Source organism: Malania oleifera, chromosome 7, assembly GCF_029873635.1.
Source record: "Malania oleifera isolate guangnan ecotype guangnan chromosome 7, ASM2987363v1, whole genome shotgun sequence".
In the NCBI taxonomy this organism is placed as follows: Eukaryota; Viridiplantae; Streptophyta; class Magnoliopsida; order Santalales; family Ximeniaceae; genus Malania; species Malania oleifera.
Window position 1 is genome coordinate 29,958,222 of NC_080423.1, and position 22,093 is coordinate 29,980,314.

Genomic DNA, 22,093 nt, shown 5'->3' on the forward strand with positions numbered 1-22,093 from the left:
TAAATTGTGTTATTTTTGTGGTTCTCATTATGTTTATAACGCATGCATCATGAATCTTATAATCAACCATCATACTCTAAAGAGTACGGATCCTATCCCATTCAAGAATGTTGCATTTACATTGCGATCAATTGCTCAAATTCTTTCGTCGTAGTCTTTATAAACTTCGGAAGCATCTCCCCATGTCTCTCCAAGTACACAAGATGGGGGAAGTGAACATGTTGCTAGTTTTCCATCACTAATAAATTGTTAGGAGACCCAACTATGCACCCAGAGAACACAAGTACAGACGCGCTCGAAATAAATAATGACAATTGACAAAGCATGAACGATGACAATAATGAAAATACAACTTCCTGAACTGTCCACATTGGAAAATCTAAGAATGGTTGAAATACAAACATTACTAATCGTAAGTGAAACAAATAACTATAATGTTCAAGTGATTATTAGTCAACATAGTATGACTAATAATTAATTGAAATATAACAATTGATTTATCTCACATGTACAATTAGGTATGAATGTATAGTAACCGTTCTTGGATGGGTCTAAGTTTCAATGAATACATAAAATGACAGTAATTAATTTGGCATTTTACTTCATATGACATTTAGTTATTGACCTTTCACTGTACACTTCAGATTGTTGTTCTTAGCCAAGTCTTTTTGATTTTCAATTATAAGCCTAAGATCGCCTCTTTTCTTACTAATTTCAACACGTAAGAGGCGCGAGTTAGAATGACTTTAAGTTTTAACTGATCATGTATACATTTATTTGTGCATAGTTTTATTATGAAAAAACTTTAACGAAAATTTGGTAGCATGCCGTCTGTAAATTGAACATATCCCAAAAAATTATTGTACTAAAACTTGATAGATTCAAGCAAACAAATCACAATAATACGCATCATGTAGATACCAGTCAGTTTGAGCATGCGAGAACCTAAATCCACTACCAGCATACAATTCACAATGTACTGCATTAGCCATACAGTTGGCGTTCAACATAAGCATGTATTTCAGTAGTTCAATTTACAATGGAGATTAAATTAAATGAAAGAGATGATCAATAGGAAGTCAATGGTTCCCCTGTGCACAAAGTCAAGGCATCATGATTCATTTCATTGTGCCATAATTCCTTTTCTAGACACTCTTTAAAATTGGAGAATGCTATCGAGTCTTAGCCACTAATGGAGTAAATGATGGGCTAAAGATTTTTATTTTGACATGGTGTAGAACATGGCCCGTTGACACTATCATCTAATGTATGTTTAACTTGTATGACTGAATGTCTATTGATAGTAAATGTGTTATACATATATGTGTATAGAGAATCACTCTTTACATTTCTTGTTGAGAAGAAAATTCTTGGCAGAATGATGAGAGGAGATGCCCAAATATAATTTTAAAAGACATTAGAGGAGTTCACCTATTCTAGTTTGTTATATTTTATCTAACATTTGTAATATCTTTGCATTTATTTTATTTTATTGAAAGAAGTAGATTTTTTCGATCCAAATCTTGACCTATTTAAAATGAAATATAAATAGATTTTCATTTTAAGTTTAAACTTTAACACACCTAAAATAAATTTTATAAATGTAATTTTATCTAAGAAATTTTGGTTGAATATATTCTCCTTTAGGAGTATTTTGTATTGCTTTTAAGATATTGGATTGTTTTTACTACAAAATGATCTATAAATATAGATATTTATATGTAATGTTAGCTTATTTTATTTTTTAATGAAACAACAATTTTTTCCTTAAATTACTAGAAAAGGCACTTCCCCCTTGAGTCACCGTGTGCATTCCTATAAGAGGACTGATGGATCATACCAGAGCTAGTCATATAAGTACTGAATTCGGTACTAAAGTACTCCTTAGCATTGTCACTACAAAGTATCCTGACTGGCATATTAAATTGAGTCCTTATTTGGGAATAGAAGGCACAGAAGATATCAAACAACTCAGATCTGAAAAGCACACTTCTTTCACCTAATTATTTCACATAAAAAAATTCATTTAATTCCATAATGCACAACCCATTCCCGAGCCAAGAAAAAATATGACGAACTTTGTATAATTTGCTAGTAATATTTCACATACAGTAATATTTTCATACAATGATGTATATCCTCATGTACTGGGAAAGTGAACTATGAAAGCATGGATTTCGGAGGGATGGCCAAGAATGACACATGTTAAAATAACACATCTAGAAAGCATTAGAACTATGCTTAGTAGCTTCTCCTATTTCATAATTTCTTCTTTCTCTTTGGAATCTCTTATATATATGTTTCTAATTTCCACTCTCAAAGCTCAAAAGAATTTTTAAGACCAGAAGAGAAAGGTCACTAAAGCTATAGTCTAAAGGCTCTGATACTTCAGTATTAAATTCTTTGGTAATCAAATTATATTGATGTTAGTAGCCATTCCTTTTTTAAAATTTTTATATCATATGCATACGGGCAAAGATTGAGCTACTTCTGTATACTTCCAGAACACCCCACATTGTTGGCTTTTTGGCATTTAACAAAATCATTTTAAAATTATACATATATTCCAGAAAGGAGATGATGATCAGTATAATGAATGTGATAACTAATTTAATCTCCTTCCCCAAGGTCATGCTTCAAGCACATCTTTCTTTTTAAAATCTTTTCAAGAACATCTCTCTCTCCCTCTCGACACACACACACACACATATTTGAGAGATAAAGTGGTTGTCATAGCCAGCAACCATGGCGATGCAAATTATTTTTATATATTGTAACTTTTCGGAGATTTGTTCATCCATGGTCACGGTGGGCATCCAAGATCTACCAAGAAATAGGTTTCTTTATTTAATTTATTTTATAGAAGAACCTTCTCAAATTATATTAAATAATGACTCAAATTAGAACAATTTATTTTTTGTAAGAAAAACGTTATTTAAAAAAAAATGTTTGACAATATCAAAAAGAGGATTTGATTAAATTTTCTCAATTTTTTTTTTATAAAAATATGATTTTTGTTCCATTCTAGTTGGTATTCCAATTATATTCAAATACAGTAACCACAAATTAACATTAATGTCATTCCTCCCTGGATTCCATTATGACAAACGATCTCATAGACATTCCAACTGTATATCCTCATATACTGGGAAAGTGAAAAATCGCCCAAATTTTAATAAAAAAAAAATCATAGCAGGGGTTGGGAGGCAGAGGACTGGACGGCGTAGCGGCGGTGATGGCGACTGCAGCTGCGGCTCCGAGGGCAGTCGGAGGCTGGGTACTCGACAGCGACTAAGTGGTCGAGTAGCAGCGGCAGTGGCTTGCGACTGCGGCTCCGAGGGCAACTAGAGGCAGGGTACTCGACGACGAGTGGCCGGGTAGTGGCGACGGCTGCGACTACGGCTCCGAGGGCAACTAGAGGCGGGGTACTCGACGGTGACTAAGTGGGTAGGGAGGAAGAAAGAAGGGAGGAAAGAAAGGAGGGGGATCGGGGAGGGGATGATCGGGAGAGCAGTGGGAGACAAGCGAGAAAGAGATAAAGGAAAGGAGGGAAGAGAAGGAAGATTGAGGTAAATTTAATAAAAGGACTGGTAGTGACGAATCCATAATCGTCACTACTAGTGGGGCAATAATGATAAATCAATAAGTTCGTCACTAATACTTTGAAGTCAAAATTATTATTATTTTTAAATACGGGAAGTATTAGTGATGGTTCTCAAATTCGTCACTAATACTGGTGCAGTAGTGACAAATATATAAATTCGTCACTAATACTCTGAAATAAAAATATTGAGATTATTTTAGAATACGGGAAGTATTAGTGACGGTTCTCAAATCTGTCACTAATATTGGGGTAATAGTGATGAATATATAAAGTCGTCACTAATACTTAGAAAAAAAAAATATTGGGATTATTTTTCAATACAGGAAGTATGAGTGATGGTTCTCAAATCCGTCACTAATAATTGGAAAATAGTGACGAATAAAGAAATTCGTCAATAATACTCTGAAACAAAAAAAAATTATTTATTTTTAAATACGTGAGGTATTAGTGACAGTTCTCAAATCCGTCACTAATACTGGGGCAATAGTGACAAATATATAAAGTTGTCACTAATACTTTAAAACAAAAATATTTGGATTATTTTTCAATACGGGAAGTATTAGTGACGGTTCTCAAATCCGTCACTAATAATAAGCAAATAGCGACGAATAAAGAGATTTGTCACTAATACTCTGAAATAGAAATTTTTTTTTTTTTTTTAAATACGTGAGGTATTAGTGATGGTTCTCAAATCTGTCACTAATACTGGGGCAATAGTGATGAATATATAAATTCGTCATTAATACTTTGAAACAGAAAAAAGATTATTTATTTTTAAAATAATAGTAGTGATGGTTATTTATTCGTCACTAATAAATATCTTTGGTGACGGATCTTGTTCGTCACTAATACTGTACCAATCGTTGCAAATATTTTTGCGAGATAATTTCTGCTCGAAAAACTATTTCCCTTGATTTTTTTCGAGTTTTAGTAACAAAGTTATTAGTGACGGATTCTGTTTTGTCACTAACAGTTCCGTATTAGTGACAGTTCTCAAATCCTTCACTAATACCCACCTTTAGTAACGAAATTGAATCCATCACTAAATATTTCTTCACTAAAAACCATTTTTTTTTGTAGTATTCCCCTTGAATTTATGTTCATATTCCAATTATAAATTCTCATTTTGCCAATATTTCTCCCCCTTTTAACATCAACAAAAAGAGTAACTGAAGAAAATTAACATGCATTGCAACATAGGACCTAAAATCAGAATTCAGTTAAGAAGTATAGTCCATGAGTCAACATGCAATTTCTCAACTCAAATATTCATCAAATATTCATGCATCATGCAAAAGATATTCAATAAAAACAAATTCTAGCATGAAAAGAGTCATATCCAAGATAAGCAAAGAGAAAATAAGAAAATAGTATGAAGAGCTCTAAGCAGCTCAAATATTACAACTCAAATTATTTTAAAAGATAAACAATAAAACAAAGAATCGTCATTGCCATCATTTGATTCAGTGCCTTCCTCATCATCATCATCATCATCTTCATCATCTTCATTTCCAGAACTCGTTTCCATTGGTGCTTTGCCTCGTGATGAAGAAGAACCTTCCATATAGCTTTCTAGGTGTCCGATCCTCTGATCAAGACCAGTAAGGCTTGATTGAAGTGAATTGAAATCAGTATGCACTTCACCACGGAAATCAGTCAACTGTTGCTGATAAGATAAAAACCATGAAGGGGTATCATCTGCTAGTGGTGCATCTTGTTGAGATGCAGGTGCTTGTTGAGGTTCTCTATGTCCCCTTCTACCCTTTGGCAACCAACCATGTCCTTCACATTCAACGTAACCCATTTTCTTAATCGTAGTAGATGAGAATAATATCATAATAGGTTCGTTTGATAAAGAGTGTAGATGGTCTGGTCACGCCAAGATGATCAAAGATTTGGTTTAGAATGCCTTCATATGACAGAATAACTCATCTAACCTCTTCTCTAGTAATCATCCATTTTAATATTAGGTTAGGCAAGTCAAGCTTATTCCCCTTTAATGGACACCACATCACCAAATAATCAAGGTAGGAAACATGGTTATGTCACCCTACCCTAGGCAATATATTATACTTGATGAGTTTCTGTAAGATTTGGTCCTCCAAGTTGAGCTGATGATACAGGGGAGGATGACCAAAATATACAAGAGCTTCTGTCATAATCAATGGTAAAAACTCCTCAGGGGTTAAATCTTGTGCTATTATCCAAGATGAACCTATTTACGGACATTCAAACTCCCTGTGTTCGATTCTAAGTTTGATGGCTAAAGTTTGAGGGTTACTGCAAAAGATTTTTCCATAACTTGGGTAGAACACATAGTTTCTCCCTTCACCATATTGGCATAGAAAAGTTTAACAAAATTTGGATACATGTTAAAGAATTTTACCGTACAAGTTCCTCTCCAACCTTAAGCAACCCCAAATCTTATAAGCTCCCACTTATAAAGTTCAATATTTAAGACATTCATAAATCACATATATTTTTACTTTTTATTTTAATTTAATGCAGCATTGGTTCAAAAAGTCATGTGAAGATAAAATTCTCAAAATGTTGAGTACGTATAGTAATACCATTTGCAATATACAAAAGGTGTTGTGGAATGACAATGCCCCAGCAGCATTAATTATATCCAATTGCAAATTTAATGCATCATCCAAACACACTGCCAATCAACTAGCATTTTCCAAGCACCATTGGGGAGGGTGGCACAGTGAGTACCCTCCATTAAAGAATGAATTCCCCAATGCCTAGTTTGTTATCTCCAGTGAAGGCATTAAAAGAGGGGTCATTCCCAATATAAGAGTTAAGGATCCCATATAAATATAAATAAACCCTAACTTTATTTCAGCTAGCCTAGGGTTTTGAGAACCCTCAGCTAAATTAAACAACTGGGTCAATGAGGTGTATAGGCTTAGGGTTCGGACGGTCATGTGCAGGAAGACATAATAAAACCCAGGAGGGCAGACAAGGTTGGTGAAAGATTAGAAGGGAATATTTGGGAGGATGAAAGGGAATTAGAAGGTAAAATGAGATTAGGGTTTACGATGAATACAAATGAAAGCCAACAAACACCACTTTTTTCTCTCTCTCTGAGAGGTCAATGGGTCTATGTATGTCCAAAAATATTATATTTAAATCAATCCAATATCTCCAAAGGACTGGTTGAATTTAACCATATCCATATGTTGTGTATATATATTTAAACGTACAAGTTTTTGTTATGTATTTGTATATTTTATTCTATGTATGCGTTTACTGCAGACTGCAGAAGTCTTTTAGCCTGCCATATATTTAAGCATGAAAAAGAAGCCCCCTTATTTTATTTGTTGAAAAGAAAATAAGTTAAAATAAAGAATCATATACAGTGGGAGAGAGAGAGAGAGAGAGAGCGCAGAGGGTGGGGGAAAAGGAATCAGAGAAGAGGGTCTCTTTGTCTGTCCATGATTTTTTATCCCGTCGTCTCCGGGATGGAAATCAAAGACAGCAGTATTTTTTTCTCTGCTTTGCGTGTTTTGACGAGAGAGAGAGAGATAGAGAGAGAGAGAGAGGAGAGAGAGCGAGAGAGAGAGAGAGAAACACCTTGCTGTTCTGCTGTCATTTTCCGAGATATACTCTCGAGGAACACCACACCCAAACCCCCTTTCCACCCTTTCTGGATTTCATTTTTTAAGTTTTCCTTTGCTTCTCAACTCACATACGAGTCTACCTCTCTCCTCTCTCTCTCCTTCTCCTCCCCTCTCCCTCTCTCTCTCTGAAGCATGTCTGTTGGTTGAAGAAGATATAGGAGTCTAGCTAGCTCTTCCTTTACTTCACTCTTTTGGTCTACAAACCATATGCATATGCAGTGAAGTCTCCTTTTTCCTGTCATTCCCTTAATTCTTCTATTCACCCTAAATCTCTGAAAACCCTTTCGCCCAAAGGTTTGCACTAACAAAAGAAATTAAACAAAGCCCCTCATTTCCCAAGAAATCGAGAAAAAATGCCCCTTGAGGGGGCTTTCGTTGAGGCATCTTCAACCCCAACGCCAGTTCCAGATCTTTCTCTTCACATTAGTCCTCCCAACGGCTCATCCACTGCCTCCTCAATTCCCTACAGCAGCAACCAAGGGGATCCCCCAGGCTGCTTCGATCTTGCGTCCCACAAATCGAACACCGAGAGTCCTTACCCTGAGCTCTCTCTAGCACATCCCGCAAACAACATCACTGGTGCCGAAGAAACCCGAGGCCGATGCAGGAGAATTACTTTCACCAGCGATCACCAAACTAGTACACATCACCACAACCACCATCATCATCTCCGCCACGCTAATAACCACGGGGTTTCGGCGCCCGAAGTAACCGACGGTCTGCGGCCAATCAAAGGGATTCCGGTGTATCACAACCGTCCATTCCCTTTCTTGCCTCTGGATCAATATTCCTCAAGCAGGGAGAAGGATCCCAAGATGTGTTTCTACCAAATGCCTTACCCTTCTAATTCCTCTTTTTGTCCTTCGTCGGGCACACTTCATCACCCATCTTCTTCCCATCACTACGGTCACGGCGGAGGTTTGGATCCCATTAGCCCAATCTTAAACACGGGGCCGAACGCATCGAATTTGTCATCCTATAATTATAGGAATATCGCGACGAGGTTGAATGGGGTTTCGCCCGATGCTTTCAAATCACAACAAGTACTACACCACCACCATCATCATAATCATCATCAGTTAGGAGCGGGGGCTTCCGAGGTCTCTTCGCCGCACGGGATGATGAGATCGAGATTCATGCCAAAGCTCCCGGCGAAGAGGAGTATGAGAGCTCCGAGAATGCGGTGGACGAGTACACTTCATGCCCGATTCGTTCACGCTGTTGAGCTCCTTGGCGGCCATGAAAGTAAAGATTGATTCATTTGTGCCCTCTAATTAATAATTTATTTCTTCTGAGTGCTTTTTCTTTTTCTCTTTCTTCTCCCTCCTTTTTTTTTCCTCTCTATATGTGTGTGTGTGTGTGTGTGACTGAATAATGTTCGGTTTTTTGAATTTTAGGAATGCATGTACGTTCACTTTTTTTTCTTTAATGAAAAGAGGTTTACATATTTCATGGTTGGGGTTCTATAGGAGCGACTCCAAAGTCAGTTCTTGAGCTCATGGATGTCAAGGATCTCACTCTAGCTCATGTGAAGAGCCATTTACAGGTATAGAGCTAGCAGGAGAGAGAGAGAGAGAGAGAGAGAGAGAGAGAGAGAGAGAGAGAGATCTGAATGGTTTATATTGTTGTTTTTAATTTGTCGATTTTTAACTTCTCTGGTATCATTTTAGTTGATTATTCTGAGAAATTAATTGAGTTTGCAATGCTTAATTCCCAATGCCATTGCAGATGTATAGAACTGTTAAAACCACTGACAAGCCTGCAGCTTCCTCAGGTAATTCGTATTGCTTAGCCTTCACCTTTTTTAGCAGCTTTATTTTTGAAAACCCGAACGATTTTTCCTTTTTCTTTCCCTTCATAATTAATTATTTCACGCAATTGGAAAATCTCCTTCCTCTATTCTTTTCTGCCAACCCCTGTTTTAGATAACTGACCCAAAATAATCAAACGCGCATCCACATGCATCCATCTATGTATACATGCATGCATGCATGCCTGCATGCATACATACATGTAAGATGCATATGCATACATGTATGGCCTATGCATTGCATGGGACATAGTGCACGCATTCATTCATTTGTTATTATGTTTTCTTTTCCTTTTTGGGGTTTTTAATTCCTTGAAGGCCAATCGTCAGATGGATCTGGAGAAGAAGATATGTCACCGATAGGAAGCGCAACCGAGCACAGCATTCGCCGATTCGCCGATCAAAGAGGGGCATCAGATGGGTCTATGCAACAAGAAATGGACTACAATTCTACAACCACAACTTTGTGGAGTAATTCTTCCAGGTACACTATCTCTCTCCCTCACACACCTCTCTCTCTCCCTCTCTCTCTCTACAGATATATAACACAGGCTTTGATGGAGTGATATGCCCACGTACGTACGCTTTTGAAGCATGAATGAGTAATATATGCATTCTTTTTTGAAGTCTGAAGGGCTACTACAATGCTTCCCTTTTTCTTTTGCATGGTACCTTAGCTTAGAAATGCAAACCCACGTCCACCATTTTTGAAGAATAAAAGGGTTCTTGTGGCAGCTTTTGCTTTTTCTTCTGCTTCGTTTCTTCTTTCTTCTTTTAATTTTTCCTTTATTTAATTTTTTGCTGATGGATGTTGCTCGCTCGCTAGCTACCTAGCAGCTTTGATGGGCACATATTAAATAAAAGCTACAAACACAATCCAACGCTAATTAGGATCAAACACAGTACTACCACGCTTTTTCTTTTCTTTTTTTTTTCCCCCCTCCAATGAGTATTTATGTAGATAAATAATCATATATTATATGGTGTAGTTCTTAATTATTCTCTTCACGAGGTAGGAAATACTGCATCTGTGACCAAAAACAGTGATCCCTTGACTCAATGCTGCTCGATCTTCTCTTGCTAACTTTAAAATTTAAAATTAGATACGCGTGATATAATATATAATTGTGAATGAGGTTGGACATTGTTTGGTTTGGTACAAGCTGCTTGCTTCAACGGACTACTAGCTACTCCCCAGTGTCCTTGCTATCTCTTCAATATTTCTTTCCCTTTTCTCTTTCTCTTTCTATGGGTAATTTAATTAAGTTTGTGTTCCTTTTATTTAGGGAGTGAATATATGCGTATGGGCTGCACGTACACTGGACCAAAATAAAACATCCCCTCACCACTTTTTTCCTTCTTCATTATTGTGCAATTTATGGTCTTAATCACTCCTAATTAATTAGTTATTTTTATTATTGTATATAATAATATTGCTTCTTACAATACATATACATATATAATTTCTATATTAAAAGGGAAAAAGAAACTAGAATTTTTAATTTGCACAACAACTAGCCAAGCATTAAGCCATTAATGTTGCAGATAAACATATTTTTAAAAAAGAAAACGAAACAAAACAACATGAACTAGCCGTATATATGACTGTTATTATCTTTCTTTAGACAAGAATTGATTAATTAAAAGTAGGATAGCATAATATGGAAGATAGATTGCCATTTTATCTTGTGGACCTTCCCTATAATTAAAGACCATCACAAGTGTTATCTGAAAAATTGATAGCATGTTACCCATATCTTGCTCTGAACATATGCAGAGCTAGATGCAAGAAAGACGAAAATGCATCACATGTAAGAGGAAAATGTCAATGGGGAGAAAATTTTTAATTACTTAATCATTTCTTATATAATGCATATATGCAATTTCACGAAAATGGTATTAATATTTTTATCTATTTGCCCCTAAATTGAGAAGTTCTTCGCTTTTCTAAATATCTTAGTTTACTTAAGAAAAAATAATAATAATGATTAGTTACTACTCAGTTTCATTGTTTAGATGGTTATTTTCTATATATTTTTTAAAATAATGAGGTTAAATAAAAGAAAATTCAGGTTGCAAGTGAGGTGATGAGATTATTAGATTTTGCAAAAGAAGATATGGAAGTAAGTGGGATCGGATTAATGACTTTCAAAATTTAAATTAATTTCCAAAAGAAAACCCCAATTTGTTTTCTGATATACAAAGTAAACTCAACTTTAAAAAAAAAAAAAAAAGGAACCTTTTTATTATTATTGGGGTAATTTATATTTTCTATAAAAAGCAGTTAACCTAATTCAATTTTGTTTTATGACATATTCAGGTATTAATTAGTTCTTACAATGCAAAGATACAAGCAAGGCTCTTGAATATTTTAAGTTCTACATTTTTCGTTTTATTTTGTCATCTTGCTCCCAAAAAGAAATCCCTATATTTAATAAAACACACAGAAATAGGACACTTCATACAAAGAGGTACGCACAACCTGATACTTCATATATATATATATAATCCATTGTGGAGTACAAGTTATCCAAAACTTGAAAAGTGCCACCAAGCTGAATTCTGCAAGCATGTAAGATCTCACCCTCAAATTCAATCAACTCATACTGAAACCATATCCCATCAAAATCACAATTGATCACAAGTAGAGACAAACAACAAAAGCCATTAAACCTAGCTTGTTAACTACCTCTCCAAATGAAATGAAATAATCAGTCAAACTCCTGACGAAATAGTTTCCAATGCAGCCTATAATCAAACTAGGATATCACCTAGTGGTGAAATAGAAATGAACTAATTAAAATATCCTTAGATCCAAAATATTCTTAATTACAAGTTTAATATTCAATCACAGGAGTTTCATCATGCTCTGATTATCGTCATGCATTGTTTGGATAGCGCCTTGAACTTCATGGATAGCTTCTTGAACATGAAAACATTATTAGAGCTGGGCATGGATTGGATGCAACCACCAACATTGCTTAAAAATCCAATTCTTCTTCGTTGCCTTCCATACCAAACATATCACTTAATAATCAACATTGCTCACCAATTTGCTATTATTATACACCACAACCTTCTGCACTATAAATCTTACAACACATAAATGTCACAACATGGATGCAAAATGACTGTCATTCATTCCTTATCTCCTTTTGCAAATTGATATTCTCACATGAGGGACCTACCTATCAAATCAATCTAAATTTGTCTAATTTGAGTTTATCAACAAGCAACACAAGGACTCATGACAAGCTTTATGTTAACAAAGGCCATAGCTTGAAGATTCAATACTTATGTATTATCTTCTTCTTCTTTTTTTTTTTCTTTTTCATTCAGAAGGCCCATCAGTCCTAGGCAATATAATAGAAGCTAGCCCATCACCCTTCTCAAACTCAAGGTTAGTAACTAAGTTGAGGCCCTCAATATATCTTTAAAAAACTAAAAACTTGAGACCCCCAATATAAAAGTTCCATGCAAAAGGATTATTATCTTGAGAGGATAAGTGTGAACCCGATGGCATTAAGGTAAAGCATGGTTTTGGAAGCATGTCAAAGTTTTTATCAAAAAATTCGTTGCATAATGATATTGACAAAGAAAGATTAGTCAAAAGTACAAGTAATGTCCAAGCCAAGAAAAAATCTTAGATCACCCGATCTCTACTAAAAACCAAAAATATAAAAAATTACTCTAGAAAAGCTTTCTAATAAAGATAATAACTTCATTATTATGGCCATCATTACCTATTAAAATTGGATCATCAACATAACTAAGATTAATATAATGTAAGCTGAAGTTTTTGTTATGACTGGAGATACATCTACATGGAAGCCATGGTGCATGAGGAAAATGCTATTCATGCAAGATAGATTTGAGTAAAGATTGTACAAATGGTTTATTAATGACTTAGCCATAGAGTTAAATATTTAGTCATGATTGATCATTTGTTGTTGGGAACCCCTTAATGAGAAGTATATATGATAAAGGATGATGATGAGAAGAATCATGTACAATGCATTGATGCTTTTCTTTTTATTTTCTTTTTTTTTTTTTTGGTAATTGGCTAAGCTTGTAGTGAACTAGCAGATTTGATTGGGTTGAAATTGGGGCTTGGAAAGAGTGATTCTGTGATGATTAGTGATTGGAAGGTAATTATAAGCTTGAGAAGAAAACAAACCATCCTATAACATGACTAGATAGAAATATATTATAATTTACCATTCAAAGGATAATGAATATAAAGGGTGGGTTTGTGGTTAAGAATTGGTGAAATAGGAGCACTATGGTATGTCCTTGAAATGAAGTCGCCTTCAATTTATCCAACACTTGATACGAAAATATAAGAAAATATTGAATACCTCTAGTATATAAGGAGTTATAGCCAATGGAAACACGTTTTGATAGCAACGTTCTCATACATGTATGTATGTACGTATGTATGTATGTATGTATGTATGTATGTATTGTCATTAACACTAGTTTAAACTCGATCATGCTTATATACCCTAGTTATAGCATTTGCCTATGAAAATTTTGTGAGCAACAATTGAATGACTTCTCCATGCTCTAGAGCCCCAAACACCTTTTCTAATGGCTTTCCACAAATCTCCAAACTTGATCATGTTTATATACAATTTTAAGTTCTAGCATTTGCTTTTAAAAATTTTGTGATCAGCAATTGAATGACTTCTCTATGCCTCTAGACTCCCAAACACTTTTTCTAATGGCTTTCCACAGATCTTCAAATTATTTATTTGAGTATGTTGTTTATCCTTAGTCATTATAATACCCACATATTTTCCTTGATCCAAGCCAAGTGTTTCTTTAATATTCACAACACCATCAAAGCTACTTTTCTTCCACAAGTAACATTTATATATATCTCTCAATGACCAACCTAGAAAGATTTTAGGCTAGTAGGTATGGCCAAGGAAGTACACTACCTTGTGCAAATCACACCACAATAGGAACCCTATATTACATATTGTACGCTAACTCCTCCTAAGTACGTAGGCCTTCTCTTGAAAAATTGTGTCAATTTATGCAATCTTCTACTGATGTATAGTGGTAAATTATCAAGAAAGTTCTCCACAATTTCAAGGAAATTCTTCAATAATTATGGCTTTTTCATTCGAAACTTGACCAGATATGTGTCAATTTGTATTGTTTCTTGGGTGTTTAAAGCATTAGTTGCCTTAATGGTTGTCAATCCATGTATAGTAGATTTTCCATTTACCTTGGCTCTAATCATCTTTTATTGTAGTCTATGTGCAAACCATCAATCTCTCAATTCCCTACTTGATCTAACTATCGTGTACATTATATGTAATGCTACATAGAAACTTAATTGGTACACAAAATAGGGTCTCCCTCTTTACCTTCTCCCCTTATGTTTTCTCTAGAGATCGCACTCTTCAAGAACACATGAACCGATGTGAAATTCAAATTTCATTTTCTTTTTCATCACATTCAAATGAGGCTATTGACTATAAAATTTATTCCATTTAGCAATAATACTTTGATGGACTAAAATTTTGGGTAAATCAAATATTTGATAGGGTACTAAAGCCTCATTGAAAAAAAGCCCTACAGTTTGATCCTCACTTATCTATTCTTCAATTTAAAATTAAACCTTAACACAATGTATGGTGGATCTATGCTTTCTCTAATCTTTAAGTTCGAAGCTTTGTATACAAAGGTGTGTCAAACTGACACAAATCAAAAGCATAGGGTACTTAAGGTATTAATGCCTTGAAGCAATTAACTAACCATGCTCTAGATAAATTCTTGGGTTCTTTGCCAAGAATAAGGAATATATGGAAAACTAGATTTTATTAATCTAAATGGTGCCTACCACTGGAAACCTTACAAGGCTATTAATAGACCCAAAAATCCTAAAACTAATCCTAAATTTATCACTAGAATCAAACCTCACAACTCATAAAATCCTAAAATATGAAATTAACTCTTACATTTTGTCTTAAATTACAACCCCTTTACTTCAACAAAACTCATCTCAAGTTTATCATTGCATTTAAAATCTTCTATCACTTGATAACTATCAATTCTATTTTCCTTTTGTTTTCACATGTATAGACATTGAGCATATTCTTTCAAACTATTTTCAACCTTTTTATTGGGTCTTTGAGGTGCTCTAAATTTTTAAAAGCATCAACATTAATTAAGTAATATACTCGTGTACTCCAATATTACTTCTTGAAATCTACAAGCTCTGAACTAAATCCTCCATAGTTTCTCATAGTCATCCAACCTTGAATGTCACAATTTTCTTCAATCACTTGGCCTAACTTCTTTAGACGAATCATCAAGGTGATAATTTTTCAAATCAAGTTCTTAAAATATGGAGAAATATAGACATATTTTAGAACATCAGTTTCATGGAACATTTGAATCTTTGGAGCTTCAGTGTCATGTGAACTCATGAAGGTCCACTATTCAAATTCATAGAACAATGGAAATTATCTCAAGTTCTATCCAAAGTTCCTTGTTTTATCCCCTTTTTTCTAATCTATGATTTCTTATCTTCTTCTTTAAAAAAATTAAGTTCAAAATTTAAATCATTTGTATATGAAACTATTCACATCTAGTAAGAAAAATATCTCTTTCCTCCAAATTGTCTCATTTGTTAACTTTGATAAACCAATATCAATCTCACAGCAAATTAGGAAGAGATATTAACTGTGTGACTTATATGTTTGGACAAGCCTACTACATATTGGAAAGGTTAGAGGATCACATGGTGCAACAATAAGTCACATGTTTGAGTGGAGGAGATTGTGACACCCTAGTTCCCAATTCCACATCGTTTATGGAGGAAATGATTGAACTACCTATAAGTTAACAATCTTAGCTTTAATTAGCAAGCCTACCATCAAGCAACTAAAGCATTTTAGCTAGTTGACCAACACAAAATTGTTGTGAGTAGGCTTGCCCCAAGGCATTAGAAATAGTATTAGAATAGCCAAATGTACTATGGTTGTTGTTTTCCGTGTGGAGAGAAAAACTGAGTTATATGACTAACTTAAGATGGGATACTAGCAAATCTCTATCCTATTGCAGTAAGATAATTAAGATTCGTGTTGTATGTTAATGATATAGCATCATAAGTCAATTGCATATTCAAGTGGGGAAAAATTTTTATACTTTAATCCCAATTCCATAATAGTTGTTGAAGAGATTTATTGTGTGGCTTGTAATATTGGAAAAACATGCTATCTAGCAACTTATAAATATATATTTTGGACTTGTTGACCTATCCAAAAGTTATTAGACTTCTACGCTTGGCCTACGAGGTTGAATTAACATTGTAGATAGCACTAGAAGAGGATTTCATATTGAAAAATTGAATGTAAGTCATCCAAATATTCACTCAATTAAGAATACTTGCACTATAACAGAACCATTTGTATTTTCATCCCAAGAAAAAGAAAAATGAAAAAACAATAGAACAACACTTTTAGGTTTCACATTCGGCAAACTTGAAAGTGATACATGTGTGTGTACATAACTAATATTTATTTCCACCACCATCTTCTCTCCAAAGAGAAGAATCACATGTGTAATCTGATACAAACCCAAAGAGAGATGAATCAATGGAAATTTCTCATAAGTTAACGCATGCATGAATTTGACAGTCTTTTCAATATAATTTTGAGCTTGCTATATAGTGTGTCTGCTGTGTAGGTTTCTTTAATTTTTCCATTGCCCATTAGCCTAACTCTTTTATAGGTAAAGCAGAAAATTATTTTATTTTTCTAGCTTCAGTCGAAAAATTAGCTTATCCATGCAGCTGGGAGTACTATACCCCAAACCACAGAAAGCAAAACCACAAAAAAAAAAAAAGATAGTACATATATTTATGATATGCAGATTGCTTTTTTTTTTTTTGGTGCTTTCCTTTATTTTTATTTATTATTATCATTATTATTATTTTTGTTGGGTGATGTGTTTGGACAACAACATGCCTTTCTAATTAAGAAGCCTTTAATTTTATTGTCATTTCCCCAGCACCCCTTTAGGTCCACTGGGTGCCTTTTTCAAGTGGAGCTTAATTTGTTCTACTTTTTTCTGCGTATTTTCAGTTTTGAGGCCCAAAAAAGTATTTACGAGGCAAAGGTGCATCAAATTAAATTCTGGGACCATATATATATATATATATATATATATATATATATATATATATACACACAAAGCATTTATTAATTTTACAATTAAGTGTGGCGTTGGAAAAATTAAATTGGCTAACATTACTAGAGTGTTTTCACAAATTATGCAGCAGTACTAGAGAAGGGTGGCAGCAAACTAATAACACCAGCGATATAGATGGGCTGAGGCCAGCTTCCTTCCTCTCACACCACAGATTACCACATCAAACGGAGGTACAGAGTTAAATATCACTGTTCTAATATGCCTTAAGGCATTCCACCCTGTCTCACAATTGGATGCGATGCATGCAAATCATTCTAAACTAATATTTACTCCTCAACTAAACTGTCGAATGCTAATTAATTAAGAAATAATTTTACACTCTGAAATTATTTGTACCCGAAAGTTTTCCCAAATCAACCTTTCGATATATATATTCAGAATTGTGTGGATTTGGACAAAGCTCAATACAAAGTTGTGTTCAATTTGTTCGAGTCTGCACATTCACAAATGCAATTTGAAAAACTGCCCTCTTCTCTTGATGCTGGAAACATGCTTCCTAGAGCTAGCATGCATTTGAATTCGTTTTATACGGATTTCTGCCAATCTCGAAGAGGAGAACTGAAAATCCAGACAATTGCAGGAATGCGATTCCCGTCAGCTGAAGAGCTATCTAGGAACTAATATGGATTGCAAGAACCCGAGCTTGGAGTTCACATTGGGCAGACCCGACTGGCATGGTAAAGAGGACGACTAGCTAGCTAGCTAATTTGCTAAAAATTGATCTCGATATGAATCTATGTGCATGCCTCTGTGGTGGTTTGCATCTTCACAACTGAGATGAAGGAAGGCTGAGTTATATGTGGACTAAAGAAGTAATGTTGGAGAAGAGCAGCCAGTTATGATTTGTACTAGTTTTATGCATACATATTAACTAAGCTCATTTCACCTATCAAATTTGAGAATGAAAAAATTTTCATGTCTCATTTTGTACCTTTTTTTTTATTTTTTTGGCCTATAATGATTCATTTTGTATTGGGTTTTGAGAGCGGCCAAGAGTTGTGACTTTAAAGCTACAATCGGATGTGGTTGCGATGAGAGGAAAACTTGAAAGCAAAGGATGAGGAAATGAAGGAAAGGAATCAGACGTTCGCTAATGTTGAATTCTGGTGTCTTAAGTAATAATAGTATGTCATCTTTGTTAGAGTTCTGCTGTTATTTTACTTTATTTTTCAAAAAATGATGTGATTTTGTTGGGACATCTAAGCAATACACAAAAGAATGCGCCCAACAGCAACCAGCCAATCAAGGATTCAGTAAAGCCAAGACGTAGCCCAAAAGTAGCCGGCAAGCCCACAGTAGAAACAAATATTGGTTTGGCCGATTTCGATCAGATGAAGCCCATTCACTTTCGCAAGGTCAAGTCAAGCTCTACGCCAGCAGAAACTTTCAAACCCCAAAAAAGACAGAACAGCTGCTCCAATTTACAAGTACAGGTAGCCAACAAAACCAGGGAGGATCCAGTGGCTATAAAAGAAAGAGTGGGAGTACCATTGCTCACTTGGGCTCGATCGGGTTTGACTCCAATTAAGGCGGAAAATTTGAGCAACCTTTGTGAATGCAGATTAGCGGTTGATTTCAGCAAATCACAAATATGATTTGAGGATTGAGAATAATAATGAAAACAATGAGTTGATTGATAAAGCCTTATTTTCAGTGAAAACTTGGAATTGGACTCGGCTGACCAAATGGAGGATTTAGCTAAGCTGTTTTATCAAATAATACAGAGCAGGAAGGGAGAGTCTTTATCCACAATTCATCCATGAATTTAGAGATCATATCTTGGAACGTTAGAGGTCTAAATGGTGTTGAAAAAAAGAATATAGTTGTATGCTGGAGATATGGAATCCGGACATTGTATGCTTACAGGAAACAAAGGTAAATAAGCTAAATAATTTCTAGACAAGGAGTGTTTGGAAAGAGAAATTTTGTAGAAATTCAGAATGTAAAATAACATAGGAAGAGAAATATATATCTTGTATTTCTCCATATGAATATTACAATATACTGTAAAGGTATTTATACACATATATAGATTTACAGACAAATTGCTTAAATCAAATCTGAATCACTACAAATCAGTCCGTGTCTGGTGAGTATTCTTTTTGAGTTGTTTTAACCAATTTCAAGCATGATTTCCTATATTTATTTACTTTCGGTGATTTTTTCTTTGTCTGGACGATTTCCTTAACACTCGCCTCAAGTTGGAGTGGACATTAATGACACCCAACTTGTTGAGTAAGAGGTAGAATTGTTTTGGTCCAAGTTCTTTGGTAAATAGATCTGCGACCTACTGACTTGTGGGTATGTGGATAGTCTGAATAACTTGAGTTTGGACTTTTTCTTGAATGATACGGCAATCGATTTCTTTATGTTTTGTTTGCTCATGAAATACTAGGTTTGATGCAATACAAATAGTTGTTTTGTTGTCAAAATATAGCTTGAGTGGTTGTGGATGTGCTATCTGTTGAAGATTAAACTTGAAGACCGGCAGCCCACCTCCATTGAAGACCGGCAGCCCACCGTTGTGGACATTGGAGATTTGCAGGCAACCTACTCCACCTACCAGCCCACCTCTATTGAAGATTTGCACCCACCATTGTTGATTATTTGATTTCTATAATTACTATAAATAGCTGAGTTGTGTGTGAGTAAATGTGAGCAAAATGTGGTGTGTGAGAGAGATTAGCCAGTGAGCCGTGAGAGAGATTTTATTCCTCTGTAATTTATTTTCAGATTGAAATTACTGATTTGGCAATTTATCCTCACTGAGTTTCAGCCACAACCAGTGGCTGAGTGCTCCTCTCCAACCATCAGTGGTATCAGAGCGTCCAGGTACGCCGGAATTCACCAAACAGAGGTGAACAGAGAAGAAATTCAAGTTTCTTCTCAGTTTTGAAGTTGCTCCAAATATCAAATTGAGCCTGCCATTGTGCAATTCGACTCGAGACGATTCTAACGGTGAAAATCACGTCTAAAACGGACACAGGGAGATCTCCCACGCGCCCCCACGAGCCTCCCACGTAAGCACCGTTCTTCCCACGCGCCGGCAAGACTCCGGCGACCGCGACACGCGCCTGCACGCGTCTTCCTCGCCCGATTGGCGAGATCCTACCCGCAAAGCGACCCGCGACCCGGATCTACGACCCGCGACCCGGTCAGCGACCCGCGTGCCAAACCCGCAACCCGGATCCGTGAACGAGGTCCGACCCGCCTCCAACCCGCTCCTAAGCGCCGACACGCGGCGCACCCAGAAAGCGCCACGTGGCCTAACGGAGGGGTTAACGCCGTTTAAAGGCCGTTAAGTTAAACCGGTTAGTTCAAAAATTCACCAGAATTTTCCTATAGCCGGTTCAGTGATTTTTAGACCGGTTCTTTGCAAACCAAAACCGGTTCCTAAGGTTTTTCAATCTTCTGAATTTATTGGTGGCATTAGATTTACCGAAATCAGCCCCCATTTCTCTATTTTTTATATATTGAATTCGATGGCTAACGGTACTATCCAATCGGTCATTCCAAAATTGACCCGAGAGAATTATGACAACTGGTCGATTCAAATGAGAGCCCTTCTAGGTTCTCAGGATGTCATGGATATCGTTGAAGATGGGTACAGAGAAAGCCCATCAAAAGAAGCCGAAGCAGCTATGCCCGAAGCTCAAAGAACGACCTTGCGAGTCGATCGAAAGAAAGATTGCAAGGCAAAATCCATAATCTACCAAGGCCTTGATGAGGCCACGTTCGAAATCATTGCCCTCCGCGAAGACATCTAAAGAAGTCTGGGACTCTCTCCATCGAACACACAAAGGTGCAGATAAAGTAAAAAAGATTCGTCTTCAGACATTGCGAGGTGAGTTCGAATCTCTCAAAATGAAGTCTACTGAATCCATTTCAGACTACTATACACGAGTAATGGTAGTATCAAATCAATTAAGAAGAAATGGAGAAATTCTCAATGACGAGAGAATTTGTGAAAAAATTTTGCGATCTTTAGATCCAAAATATGATTATATAGCTGTGACCCTGGAAGAAACAAAAGACTTGGAAACAATGTCTGTAGAAGAACTTGTGGGCTCACTCCAAGCCCATGAGCAAAAAGTCAATAGAAGAAGTGATGATAAAGCACTGGAGCAAGCTCTCCAAACGAAGTTGTCCCTCACTACAGATAAATACGACAAAGGGGGGACGTCACAACAAGGAAGAGGACGAGACCGAGGATCTCGTGGAAGAAATTCTGGGAATTTTAACTCCAGAGAAGGTGGCAGAGGCAGAAGAGGTCCCACTAGAGGAGGACGAAATCAACAGAGCTATGTCCCACAAGGCAGAGGACAAGGAAGAAGAGGAGGATATAATAATCGCTCAAATGTAGACAAAAGAAACATTCAATGCTACAATTGTCACAAGTATGGACACTATAGCAATGAATGTTGGGGGCGACAACAAGAAAAGGTTAGCGAGGAGGCCAACCTTACCGAAACTGATCATGCAGATGGAGAGTCGTTGATGCTGATGGCACACAATGCAACTCCTCAGGACCAAAGCGTTTGGTACTTTGATTCTGGAGCCAGCAACCATATGACTGGCAGAAAGAACCTATTCTTTGAACTTGATGAGAAAGTTCAGGGGGAGATATCTTTCGGAGATAATTCTAAAATTGCAGTCCAAGGGAGAGGAGATGTTTTGATCAAACAGAAGTCTGGAGATCATGCTTACATCTCCAACGTCTACTATGTGCCAGCCATGAAGACTAATATACTTAGTCTCGGACAGCTCGTGGAGAGAGGCTATCGAATTAGCCTCAGTGATAAGCAGATGGTGATAATAGATGCT

At 35.9% G+C, this 22,093-nt stretch overlaps 1 protein-coding gene across 4 annotated transcripts; it reads left to right on the forward strand.

Moving 5' to 3' along the window:
• The first annotated feature begins 6,999 nt into the window (after positions 1 to 6,999).
• On the forward strand, positions 7,000 to 19,328 carry LOC131160026 (transcription repressor KAN1). Of its 4 annotated transcripts, none has more exons than XR_009137910.1 (7): positions 7,000 to 8,475; positions 8,700 to 8,776; positions 8,959 to 9,004; positions 9,371 to 9,524; positions 17,337 to 17,439; positions 17,850 to 18,393; positions 18,474 to 19,328. XR_009137910.1 is itself a non-coding variant. In XM_058115311.1 (6 exons), exons 1-6 carry the CDS (start codon positions 7,584 to 7,586, stop codon positions 17,961 to 17,963), a joined length of 1,386 nt encoding a protein of 461 aa, XP_057971294.1. In that variant the 5' UTR covers positions 7,000 to 7,583; the 3' UTR covers positions 17,964 to 18,412. The 4 variants fall into 4 exon arrangements, 2 of the variants coding, with proteins under 2 accessions (XP_057971294.1, XP_057971295.1); XR_009137911.1 differs by having other exon boundaries at positions 7,002 to 8,475; positions 17,340 to 17,439; XM_058115311.1 differs by lacking the exon at positions 18,474 to 19,328 and having other exon boundaries at positions 17,850 to 18,412.
• The last annotated feature ends 2,765 nt before the right edge of the window (positions 19,329 to 22,093 follow it).

What these genes read in the sequence shown, in the direction of transcription:
- LOC131160026 (XM_058115311.1), top strand. Translation starts at nt 7,584, where the DNA reads ATGCCCCTTGAGGGGGCTTTCGTTGAGGCATCTTCAACCCCAACGCCA. An exon ending in GCTCCTTGGCGGCCATGAAA is followed by an intron (nt 8,476 to 8,699) that starts GTAAAGATTGAT and finishes GGGGTTCTATAG; the next exon opens with GAGCGACTCCAAAGTCAGTT. An exon ending in ATGTGAAGAGCCATTTACAG is followed by an intron (nt 8,777 to 8,958) that starts GTATAGAGCTAG and finishes ATGCCATTGCAG; the next exon opens with ATGTATAGAACTGTTAAAAC.